This window comes from Emys orbicularis, chromosome 9 (genome assembly GCF_028017835.1).
Source record: "Emys orbicularis isolate rEmyOrb1 chromosome 9, rEmyOrb1.hap1, whole genome shotgun sequence".
Taxonomy (NCBI): Eukaryota; Metazoa; Chordata; order Testudines; family Emydidae; genus Emys; species Emys orbicularis.
The window spans coordinates 100,237,917-100,261,679 of NC_088691.1; the positions used below are offsets into that span (position 1 = coordinate 100,237,917).

Genomic DNA, 23,763 nt, shown 5'->3' on the forward strand with positions numbered 1-23,763 from the left:
GACCCCATTTTAATCCTGATTCTTCCAGGAAAATGGATATGTTTTGGGCAACATCAGCCTTTTGTCTCACATGTCCTGTGGCTGTAGCCACAAGGGGGCAGTGTGGGAACTCCATATTTTAAACCAAGCACATGAACAGCAGGGAATTGGGTTCTAATGCAAGGCTCCTCATTAACTACGTTACAAATATCTCCAGTTTTGTGCTCATGCTGCCATTAGACTATTGCCTTCCTGTTAAAAAACAAGATACTAGCTCAGGATCTGCAGGGCACTGTCCATACAGCACTTTGCTCAATACCTTGCAGGGTATCCCATGGTCTCTCACCCACCCCACTGGCCACCTCCTTATATGTGTAGCCTTCAATCTTTTGAATATTTTTGCCAAACTATTGCTTCAATTTTAGGCATAGTGGCAGGAATGGGGAGGCTTGAGCAGACATGAATCCCCAGGGCTCCAGTTTCTGTGACACGGAAACCTGGTCATGCACACAAGCCTCCAATTTCTGTAATGGCACAAGTCAGTGGAACATTTACTGGTTATCAGATGCAAGTCATGGTTGATCATGTAGTCAGAGCCACTTCACAGGATGCTGTCACAAATGGGAAAGCCAGTGGGGTGTATGGCTCAAGCTCAGCCCAACTGGATGAATGTTGCTTTGAGGTGAGTAACTGCTCAAGCCACTTTGTTGGGCTGTTTTTGTCCAGCAGCCAGATGAGGACAGAGCCCAACTGCTTCTACTGAATGGAGCTAGAGAGGTGGTGGACCTCAACTGTTCAAAGGTATTTGGCTCTGCTGAGGCAGCCCCACAGCTACTGTATTCACTAAATCCTCGGAATATTATGGTGTTGCAGGATTCTGTTTTGAACACGCAGCTACGGAGACAGGCCCAGCAAGTCATCTCCTGTGGGTGCATGTGGAGTGCTAATCAGCAGGTGCCCTCGGCTCTGGAATGCAAAGAGGCTTCCAATTCAGAGCGGGGATTACCAGGCATTTTGTAGCTATAGAATTTCTATAGCTGCAGAATGTCCAGAACTTTGCTAATAAGTGAGAAGTAAGGGAGATGCTGATGGACGGGAATTGCAGTAGAAAGTTCCCATAGGGCACATTTTTTGAGTCGGGGGGGAGGAGGGGGGGAGAAAGTGTGGAGTGAGATTTTTTCCTAGAATTAGTTCCTATTTATAATAGAGGGGATAGAGATGGCAAACTGGCCTCCCTTTTTCTGCCCAGGAGCAGGGCCATTAGGAAAAAAGATTTCAAAAGCTGAGTTTAGTTTCTCATGAAAGGGAAGATGAGCCAAGCTATAGTGCAAGCTTCTTCCAAGGCAGATCAATGCAATCTGTACCATGCTGTGTTCTAGTGCCGGGTCTCCCTAGAAGACAGACTACCCCTTATGTGGGTACACAATATTGACCGGAAGGGACACACTGATATCAGTCATGATCTCCAGAGTGACACGACACCCTTTCCAGCACCCCCTGGGAGCTGCTTTGAGAAGCTATAAAGCAATAACTGGTCAGAACTACCATTTCCAGGATACATTTGTATCCAATTGTTACCAGCCCTTCCAAGAAGGCAATGTGCATTTTGGATAGTTTAAGACCTTCCTGTGGATGTGGTAAGGGGTCAATGTGTCAAAGGCAGGGCCATCCCTAGGCATACGCAGAATACGCAGCTGATTAGGGCACCATGAAATTTGGGGCATCTAACTGCCCCAAATTTATTGTTCCCTAGGCAGCTGCGTGCTGCATATGTGGCAGCACCAGCTCTGGCGCCCAGCCCTATCCCCTGGCCAGCCCGCCCCACGGGCTGCGCCCACTGCAAGGGGAAAGGCTGTCCCTAGGGGTGTGGGGCCCGGGACATCTCCCTCTGCCCTGCCTCAGCCTTCCCCCCTGCTCCACCCCTGGCCTGCCCCCATTCCACCTCTTCCCCCCAAGCCTCTTCCCCCAGTGACCCCACACTCACCGGCAGCGGCAGGAAGTGGAGCAACCCGGCCTCAGCCCGCTCCACTCTGCCAGCTCCCAGTCACATTGCTCCGCTTCCCATGAGTGCAGGGGGGCGGTCCTTCCCCCTCCCCTGAGCGACACGGCTGGAGCCAGGTCGCTCCACTTCCCACCACCGGTGAGTGCGGGGGGACCCTTTCCCCCAAGTCCCCTCCCCCAGAGTGGCCTCCCACAACTCCTGCCTCCCTGGCCCCGCAGGCCTTGAACGCAGCCCAGACCCTCTGCGTGTGGGGGGGGGGGAGAGGAGGAGCAGGTGCTTGGGCTGTGTAGGGCACCATAATTGGTAGGGACGGCCCTGGTCAAGGAAGCAGAGTTCAAACCTATTTGGAAAGTGTCATAAGTCAGGCTAATTGGAACTGAAGGATGCTTACAGTAGTCTATTCCACACTGCAGCTAGATTGAGGCCTAAAATGTCTTTGCACAAACAGGGCAGGCAAGCCACCTAGCACTGCCCTGTGTACATGCTTTTGCAGGTTTAGTCTCAATGGTTATATGCAGTTAAAGTCCTTGGCTTTAACAGAAGTCTGGTTCCAAGCAAAATTGGCTTTCTTCGATAGAAGACGCAGAGTGCATTATGGTGGGAACAATAAAGCCCTGGAAATATGGTAGGACTCTCAAGCAGAACAATCGGAGGGCCTTGTAAGTACAATGCCAGACGCAGACTGTACCTGCTCTTGTTCTGAATATGAAGGTGAAGCCCACTGACCGAATCCCAGCATGCAAAGCAGAACTATTATTTGGATCAAGGTGGACCATAGTCTAAACTACTCTGTAATACAGAGGTAACAGCATAGTTGGGGCTTTGGCCAGCTGTTGAATGAGCTAGGTATAATGGTGATGGAGCCTGAGCTGTATGTGGCAGCTTATTGCCTAACAGCGTGAAGATTTGCTAAAAACAGGAATGAAGAGCAGTGTTTAAAACAATATATGAAGGAAGGAAGTGACGGAGATGGTTAGTTTTAAGTGTTCCTAGGAACTGGAGCTGACTCAGCCAGTTTGGGCACTGACTGCCCTGCGTGTCAGATTGCAGCAGGCGGGAGTGATCAGAAGGGGGTGAGGAGGGAGGAAGCCTGGAAGAGCAGCCTTTCCAGAGCCTTCACATCTGGCCCCTGACACTTCCTGCTGGAGTACAAGTCAGCAGTTTGTGCAAGAGGGAATGTGGACGGGGCTCTGGGCTGGCCAAGGGTGAGGCCACTGCTGTTGGATTCCTGGTTTAAAAAAAGCAGTTATTGGGAAAGTTAGTGCAGGTGAAGGGAGCTGGACTGCAGCCCTGGAGAAACTCACCAGGCTTAGGACTTCAGACCCCTCCCCTCTTCTTCCAACTCTGCCTATGCAGAGCAGGTGAGGAGAAGTGATATTCTCCACTCTTAATTGCATGGCTTTTGCCTACACTAGATGGAGTGTATCGTTGGTCTGCTCTGGGGACGGCCATTCGGAACCGGAGCTGAATGACTGCTGTGCCTCCAGCAATTCCACAGGGTCCAACATGAACTGCAACTGCACTAGAGGCAGAATTATTTCACCCCACTTGGCCCTTCTGCCTCATGGCCAACTCCTACTCCATGGCAGGTAAATGTCATGAACAGCTCTGTGGAGTGGAGTGCATCAGTAAGTTCTCGCCCCAGGAAACAAGCAATGCCTACCCAAGAGAATTCAAACAAGCCCAATTCTGAGTTCTATTTCAGGTTGTGCCGCCCAAAAGCACTGAACAGCAAAGGGTTACACCCTCCTTCATGAGGCTTAAGCTTCCCTCCTTTAACACCCAGCCCTCCTTTTTGGGCACATGAAGGATCTTCTATTATCTAGTGATAGCACTGTTTTTTCCCCTACCTAGATTTAAGCTCTTTGGGACAAACACTGCATGGTGTCTGTACACTGCCAAACCTAACTTCATTTTGGGGGTTTTAGGTGCTACCATTATACAAAAGCTAAACAAAGTAGCATCTAAATCTGAGTGGGCAAGGCCATGTAACTAAGAACAAGGGAGATTAACAGCAAGACTCATCAGGCTGCAAAAAGGGTCACCCAGGTGAAGGTGAGAGCCCCATGGCTTGAGACACTGAGAATTGGAGAGTAGACTAGAGGAGTCAGAGCCATCCTGCTCTAGCAGAGGGATATGAACAAGTTCTCTCCCTAATCGGGCTATGTCTAGGACTTACCCAGATACATATTTATCTCCACCTGCCAGCCTCGTTGTCAGTTGGTGCAATGAAATCAAACTATTGAACATTTGCAAGTAAAGGAGTGATCAGAGCTGCCCCAGCTCAGACCCTGCCCTCGTGGGAGAGAAACAAAGAGATAGAGCAAGTGCATCATAAACACAGAGTGAGACACTGCTCAGGTTCTCTCCTTCCCTCAATCTATCCAGCATCCTATACCATGCTCAAGACCATGACCAGCTCAAGTCCCATGGTCAAAGTTTGTGTAGTTTAGATAGATTCCCTCCCCCAAGAGATTGAGACCCCCTACACTTCCTTAAACAGATTTTTATACCAAGATAGACCAGGGACAGGACAGAGCTACTATATCCCGAATCCCCCTCATTACCTGGCTCTTGATGCCTTGCTGAGTGATGAAGGTTTTCAGAGCCCCTGTCTCAGAGTTCTGAGGATAGCCAAAGTCCAGGATTTCTACAGAAGGGTAAAGAATAATCAGCTCAATGAACCCACAAGACAGGAGAGCTGCAGGGTGTAAGTCACTTCCAACACCAGCAGCCCCCAGCACTAAACATTCCTAGAGGGAGAAAGGGCTGGCGCATGGATGCCCGCCCTCCCTCCACAGAACCTGGAAGCAGGGCAGACATGACCAGCCCAAGACTCGCACCAGAATGCTCCTCTGCAGCAGAGAGACAGCCCTGCTGGACTAACGGCCGTGACTGTATGGGGGAAATCGTATTTTCAAGCCAGTTTGGGGGCAAGGGAGAGTTTGGTTCATCTGAAAGTGGGGAGCTCACTAGCTCTCACAGGGCTGTACTTCAGGGTCTAAATACCAGCAAGACAAGACAGACATCCAGGGGACACTGAAGAGGGTCTATCCACAGAGATCCAAGGGACAGTGAAGAGGGTCTATCCAACAGCAGAATAATCTATCTTTGCAGCATTTTCTTTAGGTTTTGATTTTCGCATGAAGATGTAATAAAAATCAAAACCTAAAAAAATAACAGCAGAGTAGTGACACCGCAGTGCGAGCCAGCAGGGGAGAGAAACAGCCGTTCGCTACAGAGAAAGACGTGCACTTGGCCCCTCCAGGGGAGAGCGGGCCACCTACACAAAATCCAGCGGGGATGGCAAACCTGTAATGTGAATATAACATGACACTGCACATGCAGGAACGGTTACCACTCTGCTAGGAGAGGGCAGGCTTTGAGCACCAAAGGCAGAGCCTGCCATGTAAGAGAAATGGCAATAAATTACAGCTCTCTAGCTTCTCCTCTACCCCCATCAAGAGGGACCTGCAGAAAGTTTATCAAGCACTAACTGTGACCTTTGGGCAGGCTACTGAATGCTAGTACACCCACACTGGTTTCATTCTTTTGATTTCAAGTCTGGAGGAAGATGGAGCTCAGTTTTAGGAAACAGCTGACACTGGCTATCAAGAGAGTCAAGGCATTAGAAATAATTCTCTTTGTATTAGTGTTAGGCAAGATGAGGACCCAGAATCAGCCCAAGTGCAGGTCTTTAGCCTCCACGGACCCAAGCAGGTTTTTTTTTTAAATACGCTGAGCATCAAAAAAAGTTTCAATGAGCATCCAAAGAGGTCCCGGTAATAGCCAGATAGAAGAGTGCAGTTCAGAGCTGCTTCCAATGGCATATTATTGCACTCTCTCCTCAGTGAGAGGAGAGGGCTGAGGTGTTAGCTCCCCGGACTTGCTCTAACTCCAAGTAAGGAACAGGGCAAACAGCCCCCATGGCATGGCCACCAGCTCTTGATTAGATTCAATGATGGTTGCTGAAGCAGTGATTTGCTTCACTTTCTCTACGTTACGCCATCCTCATCACCAGGATAGCACAGGTAATCTCACTACTGAAATGAGGAGCAGCTAACAAGTGTAAGTGTTTGAGAAGGGGGAAGCTCCATCGTCCTACACTTGAGAGCACTGGAAGGCAGAATGCAGTGGAACGTTAAAGCAGAGCTAGAAGCTGTATGGCCCTGCCCCATACAAACTACACAAAGAGAGCCAACACTGGGATGGCGGTAAGCTATGTCTGACTAGATCCTGGGAACTAACTGGGTGTCTCAAGTAGGGGTCATAAGGGAAACTCCTCACCATCCAGCAGCTCATAGATCAGCACAAAGTTGTTCTTGATATTCTCCTCGCTGATCTTCCCGAAGTAGGCAGTCATCACGTCGCACATCTTGTAGAGGAATTCGAAGACCATGGCAGCATTGACATTCTGCTTGGTGACTGCAGCCAGCCAGATGTTGGAACGCTTGACATGGAAGAAACTGGTGCGGGCAATGTTGGTGACAGGTGAACGCACCTGCTGCCGTGCGTGGATGACATTGACACGGAAGGCGTCCACTGCATTCCGCCTAGAGGATTGTCACAAGAGGCGGAAAAACAGAATTAAACTCCATATGCACCCTGCAGGTTTGGCCACAGTTTCTGACCAGCTGCCGAATGTCTACATGTGTTACGCTACAGCTATGTGCACCCGGCCCTTATCAGGAAGGGTGTTTGGGACATTATAGCTAATGGGGTCTAACGGAGTTCAGGAACAGAGTTAAGAGATGTTAAATCCTGCAATATACTATGTGAAGGGGACAAGGAAAGAATCTACTGGACCTCTAAGAAGCTTTGGATTAAGGCTCAATGTCAATTCCCATCTGCCTCCAGATGGAAATTTCTCAACTGGCCTAACAAGAGGCTTCCTCTCAATTCACCTTGCTAGTGCTCCCTCATTGACTAGCACGGTCAGAGGCCAAAAGGCATGGCAGGCTGTGGCCTAGTTAGAGAGAAACCCAATTCTGACTAAATACACAACAGCCTGGTACTTCCTATTCTCCACCCCTTAAAGCTTCACAGCAGCCTGGCTTCTACACCTGCTGCCCCCCACAACTTGCTTGATGTTTAGGTTGACTGCAACCCCTTCTGCATGGAAGGAACTGCTGTCATATCACATGCCATTGTGAAAATCCATCAAATCCTACTAGATTCACTTGCCTGATATATGGAGGCAGGCGGGGTCAGGAATGGGATTGTTCCCAGATCTGCTTCATCGCTGAACACAGCAAGCATTAATGAGGACGCTCAAACCAGTAGGTGAAGTGTAGAATTTAGAGCCTATTTTACTTGTTTCCAGTTTACACTGCTACTCCTTATTATGCTATATTCAACTATAGAACAGCCGAGTGGTTTGACTGATGGTTTTTAGAATTCCAATGGTGCAACATGCTAATGGAAATGCACTAGTGTATTTGCATAGTGCAGGCAGGTGCTGTGCAAGCTTCCCCTATGTAGCTCTGCCATTTCCCTTAATGGCAACATGATGCACTACCATTCTGGTCCTCTGTCTTAAAACCTACTATACAGTTGACAATTTATGTGCACTAGACCGAGTCCTTACTGTACAAATGTCTTTACTTTTGAGAGATGTGGAATTTAAACCTAGAACTAAACTCCAGAGGCTGGCTCTTCAACCGTCTGCATTATGTAGCAGGAAGGTTTTGGAATCCTGATCACTGCATAGTTACCAGACTGTACTCCCATAATTAAGCTGAAAGTCCGTTAAGACTAGGAATCCAGGGAGTAAGTCAGGAGGCTTTTTACACTCTTTTCTTGATGCAAGCCTGAGAACTACAGTCTGTACACCAAGGAATGAGCTAGGAGCCATACACTAGTCCTTCAATACCTCTGCTCTGGGACTGACCCTATGATATAGAACAGGGTTTCTCAAACTGGTCTGCGGACCCCTGGTGGTCCACGAGGGTACTCCAAGGGATCTGAGAGTCATGTCCAGAGCCACTGGCCCTGCTGATCAACTCCTCCTCCTCCCTCCACATGCCTCCTGCATGCTGCGGAACAGCTGTTCAGCGGCGTGCAGGAGGCGCTGGGAGGGAGGAGGAGGAGGAGGAGAAGAAGGAGGAAAGAGGTGGGGAAGAGGAGGGGCAGGGGTGGAGCGGGGGCAGGGCCTGGAGCTGAGCAGGGAGTTTGGGGGTCCATGAAAAAATGTAAGTCAAAATGTGGGTCCTCAGGTTGCTAAAGTTTGAGAACCACTGATATAGAAGATAAACACTTTATTTCTAATAGGTTGTTAGGTATTGAACTGCCTACTGCAATTCGGTAATCAAGATACTGGGTATAGTTAATATTAGTGAGTTGGATAGTAAATAGTCCATTTTGAGGATGGGTAAGTTCCAGCCCCTTCAATCCTTGTCACTTACACTATATTGTCAAGTATTACTACTTAAGAACCTCGAAGAATACTAGTTTAGTTTTGGTCTTCAAGATGCAGACAGGCTGATAAGAATTACTTCTCATCCTGAAGAGTTTAAGTTTCTCAGTAATACTGAAGTGTTACCCAATAAACCCTGCAATGAACGATAATGCTCCAGGATTGGGCTAAATCCTTCCCCACTAACTAATTCTACCCCCAAGCGTCATGGACTGGTCCAAGACAGAGAGGAAGCCTCAAATGAAAGAAACCTTTTAGCACATCAATTCCCCACTTCGTAGGGCCAGTCATGGCCTGCCACGCATCTCTTACCTATTGCTACAGCAGCCAATGAGATGGGATGGACAGAAATGGCGCCAGCGAAGAAAGGAGGAGTGACAGCAACAAGAGAAAGGGTTAGAAACACACACAAGGCACAATGAATTCAAAGAGATAAGGAGAGACCAACAGCACCCCCTCCCCATTTCCAGGCACAAGTGGCGAAGGAGGTACTTCATGGAAAGTCACAAGCTGTGACAGCAGTGAAGCCATTGCAGACAGAAACTTAACATGCAGTGGTCACTCAGCAGTTGTCTGTGCCAACAGATTTCTGTGCTGTTTAGTTGCAGCTCTAATTGGGTGTTTAGTCGGAGCCATACCCAAGTCGCTATCAGTATTACCCAGTTCGCACTCTTATGAGCAGTTTATTACAAATAAAATGGCAGACACCAAGAATGAAGAAGCCTCCAAGTGTCAGACTGCATCTAAAGGAGAAGCCTGCTTAGAGTTTAGATTTCCCCTACCAGCAGATATCAGGAGTGATATTACTGATCTGACTGAGACACCATTCTCTCCTAAAAGGCTATTGTTTTGGCTGAAGCATCTTAGGCTTGGTCCAACCACAGGGAATTATAGAAAGTCAGGCACAGTCAGAGCATGAAGGAGAGATGGCACTTCCAGAAGATTCAGATGCTGCACTTGGTCATCAGCTTGGCACAACTAAGAACAAGTGTGATAACCACAAAGCACAAGAGCAATATTAATGGAGTCTGGTTTGAACCAAATACTCAAGAATTAGAGGATACATGCAATTTGCCATTTAATAGCACATTCCTACCAGGGGTCTATATGGAGATCACATGTTTAAATGCAGGTAGGATTACTTCAGGAGTTAACCATACAAATAAAAACAGTGCTTGAAGGTTACAGTGAACCCTTCCGTGGTATCCTGAATTAAATGCACTGTGCTTTTGTTTGGATATGGAGTTTAAGAAAGGTAACGACTATTTATGCATGCATCTAGTTACATTGCATTGGCAGATGCACTACATGCATTTATTTCAAGCCATTCTTTTAGAGAGAAGTTGCAAGCAAACAAATCTCAAGTTTGATTGCTGTACAGAAGTGCCAGGAAATTCAAAGCAATGGTTACTTAACTGCCACTCTGCTCACTGGACACTAAAGTTACCATACGCAGTTTAAGATTCTACATATGCACAAGGGGAAAGGGTTCTAGGTACTGTAGACCCCTGGCTTTGAGTTTCTCTCCCAGCGTGTAGGTTTCAAGTTTCCATAGAGTTTGGCAGGAGTGAAGGGCCAAACAAGAGCCAAGGAGTCAGAAGCCCTAATTCCTCAGAGTTCACATAAGGCATAAGCAGCAGCGCAAGTCTTCCCAATCCCATCCCCATCCAGTCTCAATCCTCTCCCTCCAAAGACAGACATCCTGTCAGTTGGTCTCAGCTCTGGCACTGAAAGACGAACATGCAGGGAATGAGCTATCTACCAACAAGGGCATCAGCAGTGATAGTTTGTGGCATGCATACCTCCCCTCTATGCACAAGAGTGCATGACACTCATGTTGACTTTTGCATTTACATCACTGTTCGGCTAAGATGGTTTGGAAACAAGAGCCCACAGGCTCCAGGAGAGTCACAATATAGCCATTTAGGATACCAAATTGATCCAGCAATGCTTTAGCAACAAGATTGGAGCATTTCATACCCAGACTCCACTTAGGACACTGGACAACAGTATTTTTTATTTCCTTTGGAATACTTAGAAGCTGGATAGTATTCCATTCTCTTCTGCCCTTTAAACACATCATTAGAGACAGGCCAGCAACAACTTAAAGCAGACTGGCTTTGCTATTTCCTGGTTTGGACATCAGCATTAAGCTCTCCTTACTCACTACACAGTACATCAGAAATGACACTAATTTAATTGCTCACTTCCATCACAAGTTTTTAGAACGCACAGGACACTCCCTACCAAGTTACAACTATTTATAAAAATAGCATATGTGAGCCATTAGCCAACTCTGTACCAGGTTCCAGACACCGACAGAAGAAATCCCCAATAATTCTTTGGGCACTTTAAGAGCTAGGTGAAGTTCCTGCTGAAAGATTAATTGATCTTTACCAGTTTTAGAGGTTACAAGATAAGTGAAACTGAAGCAGTTTTGCAGAGCTGCAAATTGTGAGAAACCCTTCACTCAGGAAGCCTTTCACCAAAGTTTATACCAGGGGTTGGCAACCTTTCAGAAGTGGTGTGCCGAGTCTTCATTTATTCACTCTAATTTAAGGTTTCGCGTGCCAGTAATACATTAACATTTTTAGAAGGTCTCTTTCTGTATGTCTATAATATATAACTAAACTATTGTTGTATGTAAAGTAAATAAGGTTTTTAAAGTGTTTAAGAAGCTTCATTTAAAATTAAATTAAAATGCAGAGCCCTCTGGACCGGTGGCCAGGACCCAGGCAGTGTGAGTGCCACTGAAAATCAGCTTGCGTGCCACCTTTGGCACGCGGGCCATAGGTTGCCTACCCCTGGTTTATACTGTACCCTTGGAAAGAGGTGCTGAAGGCAAAAGTACTCACTTCACTCAGCCACATTAGCAGCTTAAGCATATGTACAGGCCCAGGCTTGGCCAAACCATTTTATAACCTCCTCAGTACCAAGCAGTTGTAGTAATTTTATAGACATACTTTTATAGTTCCTTCCAGACAAGACATTTAACATGGGCCTCAATTCCCTTATTTGTAAGAGGAGGAAAGTTACTGAAAGCAAAATCCAGATACAGTATTGTGATCTCCACAGCCATGTAGTGGTAGGAGTTCTCCTTCAGTAAAAGGAGGTTAAATGGGTCCAGACTGGCTAGTCAACTTGCTTAGCAAGGCAGAGGTCACGTTTCTCAACCCAGGGGTCACGATGAATGCGTCAAAGGGTCATGCAGAGAGCTGCAGACTGAGCCCACGCCGTGCTTACTCTGCAGTGGCAGCTCTGGTCCCACAGGGCTGGCTAGGCTCCACTCCTTGTTCTAGGAGTTGCAACCTGGTGCACGGGGTGCTGCTCAGGTTTGGCCCAGCTGCCCCTCCATCATGAGTTAAGAGCCAAATATGAGTAAGTGGCGCTGCAACCCCAAATACCAGATCACAATGCCACTCACAAGTTTGGCTCAACCAGCACAGGGATGCCAGGCAAACCTGAGCAGTGCTAACCCCAGAGATTGCAATGCCCAGAGTGGGGACAGAAGCTACTGCTATAATACGCACAGTACTTATTTAGCACTGATAGATAGATAGATAGATAGATAGAGATAGATAGATAGATAGATAGATAGATAGATAGATAGATAGATAGATAGATAGATAGATAGATAGATAGATAGATAGATAGATAGATAGATAGATAGATAGATAGATAGATAGAGTATATCATGGGTAACAAATACTTAAGCCAGATTTTGTTGTTGTTGTTGTTGCACTAAAGCTATTTACTAGGTCATGACAGGCCATCACGGTTTACAAATGGGTCCCGAGTCCCAAGAGGTTGCGAACTGCTGAATGAGGTACAGGACTGGGAGCAAAGGCCAAGGCTCCAGTACTGCCACCTGTTCTGCCAGCAGCTTTTTCCAGTCACAAGGGTGACTTTTCATGCAAAAAAGATCACATGCCTCACTGCATATTAGGCTCTGAAAGACTGACATGCTGGGGGTGCAAAACAAAGGGAACTGCAAGTTATAGTTCACCCAGCTACGGCCTTATGCAAGCCAGTGTTTCAATGGATGCTATTCAGATAAAGCTAGGGTGACCAGATGTCCCAATTTTATAAGGACAGTCCCGATTTTTGGGTCTCTCTTATATAGGCTCCTATTACCCCCCACCCCCATCCCGATTTTTCACACTTGCTGTCTGGTCACCCTAGATAAACCATCCTTAAGTGGTGTCCTTTTTAGAGACATTGGAATCAACTTTTAGCTCTACCAGGCTGCAGAATTCATACCCTTAACTGAATTCTTATGAGACTTTACATGTTGATATTTGCAGGAAAGGAGAGAATTGCATACTTGTTTCTCCACTACACATTCTGCATTAGTGTAGGTGTGTGTGTCAATACCCAGCAGATATCACAAAATCTTCAGAGGGCTGCTTATTTTTGGGTGTTAGAATATTCTGAAACATTCATGCAGATGCACTGTCTCCCGGGCCATCACATGAGCAAGAGGGAGAGAAGCTATTACAAGCTCTCCCATTTAGCACTTGGGAGTACTGAAAGGTAGCCTATAAAGCAAAATTGGGTTCTGCGCCCTTTTCTTCTTTGTTATGCATAATGAAAGCCTGAAAGATTCTCCTTTCTAAAGGACAAATTCATGTTTTGCCTACCCTGGGAAAGGCAACAGGAGAATTAGTTAAGTTAGAACATACAAGAGTGAAAGATGAGCAATTGAAGGTAAGGGACTGTTTAGAACCTGTTCCCCCTGCTTAACAGCTGACTCCAATACATAATGCACACTTGGGACAAGAATGTGTATTAGACATTTGTTATTCAGCATAAAATAAGTACATCCCAAGTGATACATAGAGTCATCCTCTAGAAAACTCAGGAGATATCAAGTTTTATATATTGATATTTTGAAGTTAAAAAAAAAAAATCAAGAAAACTTACAGGCTGTCATATATCATAAGCAGCAGAGTGAGCCCAAACCCAGTTTAATTTTAAATTCTTCACAGACCTCAGAAGTCTTAACACCAGGTATTAGTAAGAAAACTGCTCAAGACAGTCTAAGGAGGACAGAAGACTGAAGCTTGAAGAGCTTACCTCCTGCCTAGCCCTGGCCAACATCACCTTCGCTATTAGCTTCTACACAAGGTGCACTTTCTGCAGAGAAAGCTGGCTCACGGGTCACTTTATCTGCTCAGTTTTTCAGCCAGTCAGGGAAGAGAGTCAGAAGGGGACATACGACTATATTGCGTCGAATTTTCAACACTGTCAAGTGATGCTCTGTGGGATAGCTGCCCAGAGTGCACCACTCCAAATACTACTGCAAGTGCCGCAAGTGTGAACACGCTATTGAGCAGGCAGCTGACAGTGTGAATACACAACAGTGGTTTCCCTTCAGCGCTCTGAGCGGCAATGTAACAGCCGGCAAAGAAACTCTGCCAGTGTAGACATTCCCTAAAAAGTTTGACAGACCAAGGATGCATTTTAAACTTATCAGTTAAATAAGCTTCCTTGTATTGTTGTGTTAAATAGCTACTTCCCCTTCCACCTTTCCATGAACATGGTCAATCACCACCACTCTATTCCAGTCCAGGGATAAAAGCTAAACTTTATTATGAGGCAAACAAGTCCACTACACAACCCAGCTCCAAAATGAGGCATTCAGTCTGCAGCAGCCTAAATAAAGGTCCCTGGGAAGCGAAGATCTGCTCTGAAAAGAGATTAAGAATAGCAGTGGGGTTCCACATCAAGGTGGACTCTGCTTATTGCACAATCACGCTCCCTTCTCTCATCTGAAAGTTCTGGGTTCTTCTGCACCACCAGTAGTAGAGATTCTACAGGCCCAGTTAGACCTTCAAAAACACCTGGGCAGTTCTACTGCCTTCAGAAGATTTGAACAGTCATAATTGATTTGATTATGTGATTCCAATCTGTTGATACTGGACATTAGAGGCAAGAGTTTCACTATATAAAAAGGTGCCTTGCACAATCATTTTTTAGGAAAAAGCCACACTTGAGAGTTGGATTGCTAACTCTATTGGCATGCTTCTGTCTGGTTTCCATATCAGGAGGCACTAGCAGACACCTTATTTCTGTTGAGCACTGCTAGATCTTTGGATCCTTGACTTGATAAATATAGAGGTCAGAGACCGATCATCAGGGAAGCACCAGCTGACAGATGTGCCAAGTAAAGCAAGTTTCAAATCTATTCTAAGGGTTGCCTAAATTCAACTGGTGTTGTCTTTATGATAACCAGTGGATATCACAGGCTTGATCCAAGCTGTAAGAATGAATTGCATGCTGAGCCCTGTAGACCAGTGGTTCTCAATCTTACCCAACTTACGTACCCCTTTCAGGTTTTGTCTTGTGTACCCCAGGTTTCACCTCAAACTATTAGCTTACAAAATCAGACATAAAAATACAAAAAAAGTGTCACAGCACAGTTACTGAAAAATTGCTTCCTTTCTCATTTTGTCTGTATGAAATTTTAGTCTGTACTGACTTCGCTAGTGCTTTTTATGTAACCTGTTGTAAAACTAGGCAAATATCTAGAGGAGTTGATGTACCACTGGAATACCTCTGCATACCCCCAGGGGTACGTGTATCCCTGGTTGAGAACCACTGCTGTAGACTACCTCTTTTATACAAGTCAGATGTAATCTTCAGGCTCCTGGGACATGGGCAAACTTTGCCCAATGGCTTTGCGGCGATATCCAAGTATGGAAACGTACCCACTATTTCTCCCCATGCTTGCGGGGAAGACTAGCACTTGTGCCCTAGGCCTGGTATGTGGTATACACTCAAATGCCATTTTACCACTCCTGCTTTAACTGCAACTCTACCAGCTTTGCTGTAAGTATCAAGTTAGGAAGTATCTCCTTACAGAGGTTCTTAGCAAGAGAAGCCGAGAAGCCCAGCCTTACTAGCAGGGTATACTTTATCATCACCTGAAGGACACCAATATTCAGAAACAGATCTAGAGTATGTCAAAAAATCCTGCTCGTTCAGTTAATGTAGTTAAGAACTAGTCTCACATGCATGCACAGCTAATGCAGAGGAAGCAGCTCTGGAATGTTGTCTTCACAGTGAGTGAGACTAGTGCAGAGACCAAGGATGCAGAGGCTTTAAGCTGGAGCCAAGTTACTTACCCAATGTCATCACGGTAGACTCGAGAGATTAGAACCTCTCCTTTGTGATTATAAATGAACAAGCCTCCGATCATGATGGAACCTTAGTCTTCTCTTTCCATATTGCATAAGACCTGAGAAGACAGAGGGAGCATTAGGCTTTTTGTATGGCAATAAGTGGTGTAACTTTACAGTATTAGAGACTTTTCACAGCACTAAATTCTATCAGCTGGGAGATGAGCACAAATGACTCATGTATGTAGTCAGTCACTGTAAAAGGTGAGAGTTGTGACAGGTTTGTATTAAGGTACTAAATCCCTACATGAAGTTACAGGCTTGAATATATGGGATACTATATCACCATAAAGATTCTGCCAATTAGAGCCAAGTGGAAACTTTACACAAGCTCTGATGTGGCTTCTCAGTCAGTTTACCAGGTTATGAACGAAGTCCCAATTATTCAGGAAAGCGAACACTGATCTGTCACTCTGATTTAGTTGGGAATTGGTCCTGCTTTGAGCAGGGGGTTGGACTAGATGACCTCCTGAGGTCCCTTCCAACCCTGATAGTCTATGATTCTATGAAACACAAGCTTTGTGGCTCAGTCACTCTGGACCTGTGCATATGCCCTTGCTGGCAGTGCCATGGCAATAAGCTATCTTGAACTGCTGTTCTACAAAGGTCAAAAGGGCATTGGTCCAGGATTCTTACATCCTGAGATCTAAAAAGTTTGAGGTGGTTTAAAAAAAAAAAAAAAAAAGTATCTTATCTGAGAACTCCAAGACTACTTTACTTACTCATGATTTTCACCCCAAGCAGACCCTTTTCCTGATCCTCAATGCAGTGATAGCCAACAGTAGAGTTTATTCATTCTGAAGTTTACCTATGGGTGCACATTTTGTAACTTGAGTAAGCTAAAGTCTAAGAGATGAACTTCCTAGTTAAGGTATTAATGGCACAGAATGACCTGTACTGTTAAAGCTCCTTGCTGCTGACATGATACTACTTGGTATTGCATGAAATTTTGGTGAAGCTCTGAGGATTTTGCCTCTTACAATCACATTATGCTTGGAGCTCTGGGTGTAGCAACTGCATAAACTGACAGGTTTCAGAGCGGTAGCCGTGTTAGTTTGTATCAGCAAAAAGAACCAAGTGGGTTTTAGCCCATGAAAACTTATGCCCAAATAAATTTGTTAGTCTAAGGTGCCACAAGTACTCCTCGTTCTTTTTGCATAAACTGAGGATATTCAAGCTATTTAGCTTGAGTTGACAATTTAAGCTGCTCTTTTTAAATAAGAAAGTCTATTCCCAAGGGTTTCGAAGGAACCTTAGAAGTATGACCACCAAGTGTAAGGCAGCAGTATCTGCCCATTTTCAGAAACAGCCACAGCCTGAAACAATAACTCAGACCTGATCTACACTTAAATTAGAACAATCTAGCCATGTCATTCAGGGCTGTGAAACATTGTGCCCTGAGCTCTGTAATTAGGTCAACCTAACTGTAGGTGTGGCTAGGTCAATAGAAGAATTCTGTAGACCTAGCTACCACGTCAGAGATAGATTAACTATATCAATGAAAAAATCCCTTCCGTTGATGTACGAAGTGTCTACACTACAGCAGCACAGCTGCAGCAGGGTAGCAGTGCTGAGGTAGTGTAGACATGTGTAGACCTGAGAAGGATATATTGCAGCATTTGTCTCAACTAAGGGCTTGGCTACACTTGCAAGTTAGAGTGTATTAAAGCAGCCCCGGGCGCCCTAGCTCACTACCCATCCACACTGGCAAGGCACATAAAGCACTCTGACACCAGGGCTAGAGCGCTCCTGGTACTCCACCTCGGCGAGAAGATTAACACTTGGTGCGCACTGGCTGAAACACCCAGGCGTCAGTGTGAACGAGGTGTTGCATTACTGCGCTCTGATCAGCCTCCGGAAATGTCCCATAATCCCCTTAAATCAAGTGGCCACTCTTGTCATTGTTTTGGAATCACTGCAGGCATGCAGATATGCCCTTTGAAAGCTCTGTTTCTGACAGACAGCATGCTTATCTGCTCCCAGACAAAGCAACCATTACTGTGGAATGCTGTAGGTGAGAGAAAGAGGCGGGGGCGGGGGGGTGTCGTCTGTTGCTGTCTGAACTTACCAGACAGCACGCTGACATGCTCTCAGCCCCCCAAAACCCACTCTCGCCCCCCACATACACACAAAACACTCCCTGTCACACTCGACCCCACCCCCCTCATTTGAAAAGCACGTTGCAGTGCATTGTGCTGGGATAGCTAGCACAATGCACTGCTCTCTTTGGCCACGCCAGTGCACTTGCAGCTGTCAGTGTGGACAGATTGCAGCGCTTTCCCTACTGTGCTCTATGAAGGCTCGTTTAACTCTCAGCGCTCTACATCTGTAAGTGTAGCCATGCCCTAAGTGTTTACCCTTAAGTATAATGAAATAATGTTTATTCTGAAGTCTGATGAAACCTTGACTGACTAGCTAATTTACTGCTGATCAATTTAGCCAGAGCAAGCTAGTTATAAGGCATAGCAGAGTAGTAAATGGCTGACCAGGGTTGCTGGAATGAAGAGGCGTGCCACACCCCCCACCTTTTCACTCAAATTTAGAGTGATTTCTGCACCTTCTTAAAGGGAGAGTTAGAAATATACCCCCCTCCCCCCAAATACTAATTCATAGATTCCGAGGCCAGAAGAGACCACTGTGATCATCTGGTTTGAGTTCCTGTGCAACAAGCCATAACATTTCCCACCAAAAAATTCTTGAAGCATCTCTTAAAAAATAAAATCAAATCCAGTCTTGTTTTAAAAATTGCATTGATGGAGAATCCACCACGATCCTTGTAAGTTGTTCCAGTGATTAATTACTCTGACTGTTAAAAAATTACACCTTAGAGTCTAAATTTGCCTAGCATTGATTTCCAGCCACTGGACTGCGTTGTATCTTTCCCTGCTAGACTGAAGAGCCTATTAAATATTTGTTCCCCATGTAAGTACTTGACTGATCAAGTCACCCCTTAACCTTCTTTGTTAAGAAATAGATTCAAGGAGCTCTATCACTATAAATCATGTTTTCTAATCCTTGAATTATTCTTATGGCTCTTCTCAGACACCTCTCCAATTTATCAACAAGCTTCTTGAATTGTTGACACCAGAATTGAATATTGGACACAATATTCCAGCAGCAGTTGCACCAATACCAAATACTGAGGTAAAAATCTACTCCTACTTGAGATTCCCCTGTTTATGCAACCAAGAATTGCATTAACCCTTTTGGCCACAATGCTGCACTGTATAGGGTGACCAGATGTCCCGATTTTATAGGGACAGTCCCGATTTTTGGGTCTTTTTCTTATATAGGCTCCTATTACAGACAGTATTTGGTCCTGCCATGAGGGCAGGGGACTGGACTCGATGACCTCTCGAGGTCCCTTCCAGTCCTAGAATCTATGAATCACCTCCTACCCCCGTCCTGATTTTTCACACTTGCTGTCTGGTCACCCTAGCACTGTAGCTCATGGTTAGCTGTTTATCCACCACAACAACGTTTTTTTAACCCCCAGTCACTGTTTCCCAGGATAGAGTTCCCCATCCTGTAAGTATGGCCTACATTCTCCGTTCCTAAACATTTACACTTAGCCTATTAAAATAGATTGTTTGCTTGCACACTGTTTGCCAAGTGATCCAGATCACTGTGTATTAGTGACTGGTCCTCTGTTATTTGCCGCTTCTTTAGTTGGTGTCATCTGGGACCTTTATCAGTGATATTTTTGTGTTTTCTTCCAGGTCACTGGTTAAAACATTAAATAGCACAAGACCAAAAACCGATCCCTAAAGGGCCCCTAACAAAACAAACAAACAAAACAAAAAAAAACACCCACTCGATTCCCTGTTCCGTTATATTTTGAGATCGATCATCCATCTTTTAAGACATTTAATCTGTCATGTTAATTTTATATTATTCTAGAGTTTTGTTTTTAAATCAAAATGTTGTGTGGTACCAAGTCAAAACACCTTATAGAATTCCAAGTATTACATCACACTATTAGTTTTATCAACCAAACCTGCAATTTCATCAAAAAAGATGAAGTTATTGCGGCAAGATCTGTTTTCTATAAACCTATACTGATTGGCTTTAATTCTTGAACTAAGATCAACAACCTCCTATATGCCACAAACAAAAAACAACTCCTAAACAGTCAAAGGTGCCAAGAGTCCCAACCTCCTGAACTGCCAGAGTGTATGCCCACTGTGACTGTTTTGGGATGCAGTTACATGTCAAATCAATGTACTACTGATTTTTTTAAAAGTTGAAGTCAGCACAGGAATTTAGCTTAATACCATTGACACTAAGGGTATGTCTTCACTACCAATGTTAAAGTGCCGCCGCGGCAGCGCTTCAACGTGGCTGTGTAGTCATGGCACCAGCGCTAGGAGAGAGCTCCCTCAGCACTGTAAAAAAGCCCACCCCCAAAAGGAGAGTAGCTCCCAGCGCAGCTGTGCTCCTAGCGCTGGTGAACTGTCTTCACTGGCACTTTACAGCACTGAAACTTGCACTGCTCAGGGGGGTGTTTTTCACACCACTGAGCGAGAAAGTTGCAGCGCTGTAAAGTGCCAGTGTAGACAAGGCCTTAGACTGCTATGCTGACTTGATTAGCATGGGAGCTTGTACTGCAGAATGTGTCACCAGTGCATAATTTAGCTTTAATGTGCTACAAAGGACCTGGGGCCTTGACTACACCCTGTCATTGTTACAGAGACAATAATGTGTTAATGCCAAATGCAGGGCAGCACCAAGTATGGTGACACTTTTAGGGCAAGTCTTCACTGGCAATGTTAAAGCGCTGCCGCTTGCGTAGTCGTGGCATAGCACTGGGACAGAGCTCTCCCAGCGCTCTTAAAAAGAAAAAACACCACCCCAAACTTGCAGCGCTCAGGGGGGGTGTTTTTTCACACCCCTGAGTGAGCAAGTTTTAGCACTGTAAAGTGCTAGTGTCGACAAGCCCTTAGACACTCTCCCAGTAGAGATATTCATATCCCTCCACTTCAGCAGGATGCAGGGCACATGCTTGCCTCTCGCTACAGACAAGTGCTGGGCCCAGTATAACATCTAGTATTTCTAGAGAGGAATAAAGAGTTCCATTGTATTCATTGAGTTTCAAAGCATTATTTTATTGGAGTTTGTTCCTCTTGACTCAGATCTCTCTCATTTCAGATAAGGGAATGAGATAAGGGAAATGTCACTCTGAACTGACTTGTTAATGGTTTACTGCAGAAAAGCCCACTGCCATACAGCGCTATAGATACTGCATTATGTTGTGCTGTTTTTACAAGGAATGGTCTGTCTTCCTATGTCTGTACAAAACCTAACATGCATTGAGTGCTATAATAGTACCTGTTGACTGCGTACACTGAATAGGTATAGAAATCCAATGACCCATATCTATGGCTCTTTAATCACATTAGTAATAAATAAAAATAAATTAATTAATTAATGGAGATATCCTATCTCCTAGAACTGGAAGGGACCTTGAAAGGTCATCGAGTCCAGCCCCCTGCCTTCACTAGCAGGACCAAGTACTGATTTTGCCCCAGATCCCTAAGTGGCCCCCTCAAGGATTGAACTCACAACCCTGGGTTTAGCAGGCCAATGCTCAAACCACTGAGCTATCCCTCCCCAACCACATCCCAATTCACAAACCTAATGAAGTGTCCTAAAGTGCAAAAACAACATTACTAAAGCTTCATAGGAAACGAAGAGCATAAGAAGGACCATTGATCTAACCCAGTATGGCCAATCTAGTCCAGTATCCTGTCTTCCAACAGTGGCCAATGTCAGACACTTCAAAGGGAAAGAACAGAGCAGGGCAGTTATCGAGTGATCCATCCCCAGTCATACAGTCCCACCATCTGGCAGTAAGAGTCTCAGGGACACCCAGAGAATGGGATTGCATCCTGACCATTTTGACTAATAGCTGTTGATGGACCTATCATTCATGAACTTTAGTTCTTTTTTGAACCCTGTTATAGTTCTGGCTTTCACAACATCCCCTGGCAATGAGTTCCACAGGTTGACTTTGCATTGTGTGAAGTAGTACTTCCTTTTACTTGTATTAAACCGGTCTATCAATGTCATTGGTTCTTGTGTTACATGAAAGGATAAATAATCCTTCCTTATTCACTTTCTCCATACCATTCATGATTTTAGAGACCTTTATCATGTCCCTCTCCCCTTAGTCATCTCTTTTCCAAGTTGAACAGTCCCAGGTTTTCTCATCTATCATATGGAAGCTGTTCCATACCCCTAATCATTTTGTTGCCCTTCTCGGTACCTTTTCCAATTCTAATATATTTTTTGAGATGGGGCAACCAAGACTGAACACAGTATTTGAGTTGTGGGTGTACCACAGATTTATAATGTGGCATTATGATATTTACTGTCTTATTATCTATCCCTTTCCTAATGGTTCCTAACACAGTTAGCTTTTTTGACAGCTGCTGTAGATTGAGTGGATGTTTTCAGAGAACTATCTGCAATGAGTCCAAGATCTCTATCTTCATTTTGTAAGGATACTTGGGATTATTTTTTTCCCCAATGTGCATTACTTTGCATTTGTCAACACAGAATTTCATTTGCCATTTTGTTGCCCAGTCACCCAGTTTTTGTGAGATCCCTTTGTAACTCTTCACACACTGCTTTAGACTTAATATCTTAAGTGATTTAGTATCATCTGCAAATTTTGCCACTTCACTGTTTACCTCTTTTTCCAGATCATTTATATATATATGCTGAACAGCACTGGTCCCAGTACAGATCCCTGAGGGTCCCAGCTATTTACTTCTCTCCATTGTGAAAACTGACCATTTGTTCCTACTCTTTGTTTCTAGTCTTTTAACTGGTTATGAGAAGACCTTCCCTCTTATTCCACAACTGCTTCAAGTCATGGCATCTTGGATACCACTAAGCCAAGACTGGATTAACACTAGGCCAATACAGATACTATACCAGCAAAATTTATATCGGAGAGGAATGCAACTTTTTATACTGCCAAAAACCCTTGTGTATCGAGGCAGTTCTACTGGAGTAAAAGTGTGTTGGCTGGCATAGCTTATTTTGCTTGAAAACAGGTATAAAGATATTATACTGGCAAAAGCACTTTTGCTGCTATAAGCTGCAGCCATGAGTAAACTCTTTCTAGAATAGGCTAGGTTTAAGACTACCACTGGAAACCCAACTGCTGATTACAAATGTCATCTATCAGCTTTTACCCACTACATTTACCTCTAACAGAAAGAGCTACTCTACAGCACCTCACACGCAACTACATGCTTCTCCCTCACCACACACCAGAAACAATGCAATCTAAGATCCCAGACAGATTTGATGCCATCAGGAAAACTAAGTGGTGTAGAACTGCACTTCTGTACTGTAAGTACAGTACCTACAAAGCCAAACCCACGTACTGCAGAATTCTACTACCTACACTAAAGACACAATAAGTTAAAGATGTCTAGCTGCAAGCCATGGCCTTCTTCATCCTTATCAAAGCCTCCACTTTGCAATCAAGGTACAATAGTGCACAGAATGGAAGTTCAGCAAGATAGTTAGATAACTTTGGCAACCCTAGACTCTACTCTGCACTTGCTGGTGAGACTTCAAGTTTCCAAACTATTTGTTCTTTGAGAAAAGTGATCAAAGGTTTTTCCCTCTACAAAACAGCCAAGATCAGCTAGTTGCCAGTGAATCCTCATGTGTGCTTAATGGCTTCATAGCCACTAAGAGGTTACCAGACTGAGGACAGCTTTTATCTATCAACAGACAGCTGCTTTAACACAGATCCAGTTTCTGCAATGCAATTGTTTGCCCTCTTCATTCAATTAGCTCCTTCAAGTCACAGTATCTATTCTAACAGATGCTCTTGTGGCTTAGTCCAGAGAGTAGTACTGCAAAGGTGATAGCAGACAGGACCTTCCCAAGCAGTCACAAGAATGTCAATATGCAAATATTTCACAGTTCTACACTGTTAACCAATGGCCACATGCTGGTCTTCCCACCCATCCCAAATAAGTAAAGGATAGCAAGAGGCAACAAATTGAAGGAGATAATGAACTAGATCATAGGCGTGCGCACGGGGTGTGCCGGGTGTGCCTCGGCACACCCTAATGCAGGGGTGGGCAAATGGCTCCACTCCCCAGCGTGGCAAGCCGCGGGGTCCCCGTTCCCAGGCTGGAGCGCCGGGCCAAGCGCAGCAA

At 45.0% G+C, this 23,763-nt stretch overlaps 1 protein-coding gene across 3 annotated transcripts in view; it reads right to left on the minus strand.

Annotated features, from left to right (window-relative positions):
- AP2M1 (adaptor related protein complex 2 subunit mu 1) overlaps positions 1–23,763 on the minus strand; it is a 45,514-nt gene that overhangs the window by 8,604 nt on the left and 13,147 nt on the right. For all 3 annotated transcript variants that reach the window (XM_065410302.1, XM_065410300.1, XM_065410301.1), the window contains 3 exons: positions 15,524–15,636; positions 6,269–6,534; positions 4,549–4,631 (listed from right to left, as the gene is read on the minus strand). In XM_065410302.1, coding sequence (XP_065266374.1) covers positions 4,549–4,631; positions 6,269–6,534; positions 15,524–15,597 — 423 coding nt within the window. In that variant the 5' untranslated portion in view covers positions 15,598–15,636. The remainder of the gene's footprint in view (positions 1–4,548; positions 4,632–6,268; positions 6,535–15,523; positions 15,637–23,763) is intronic.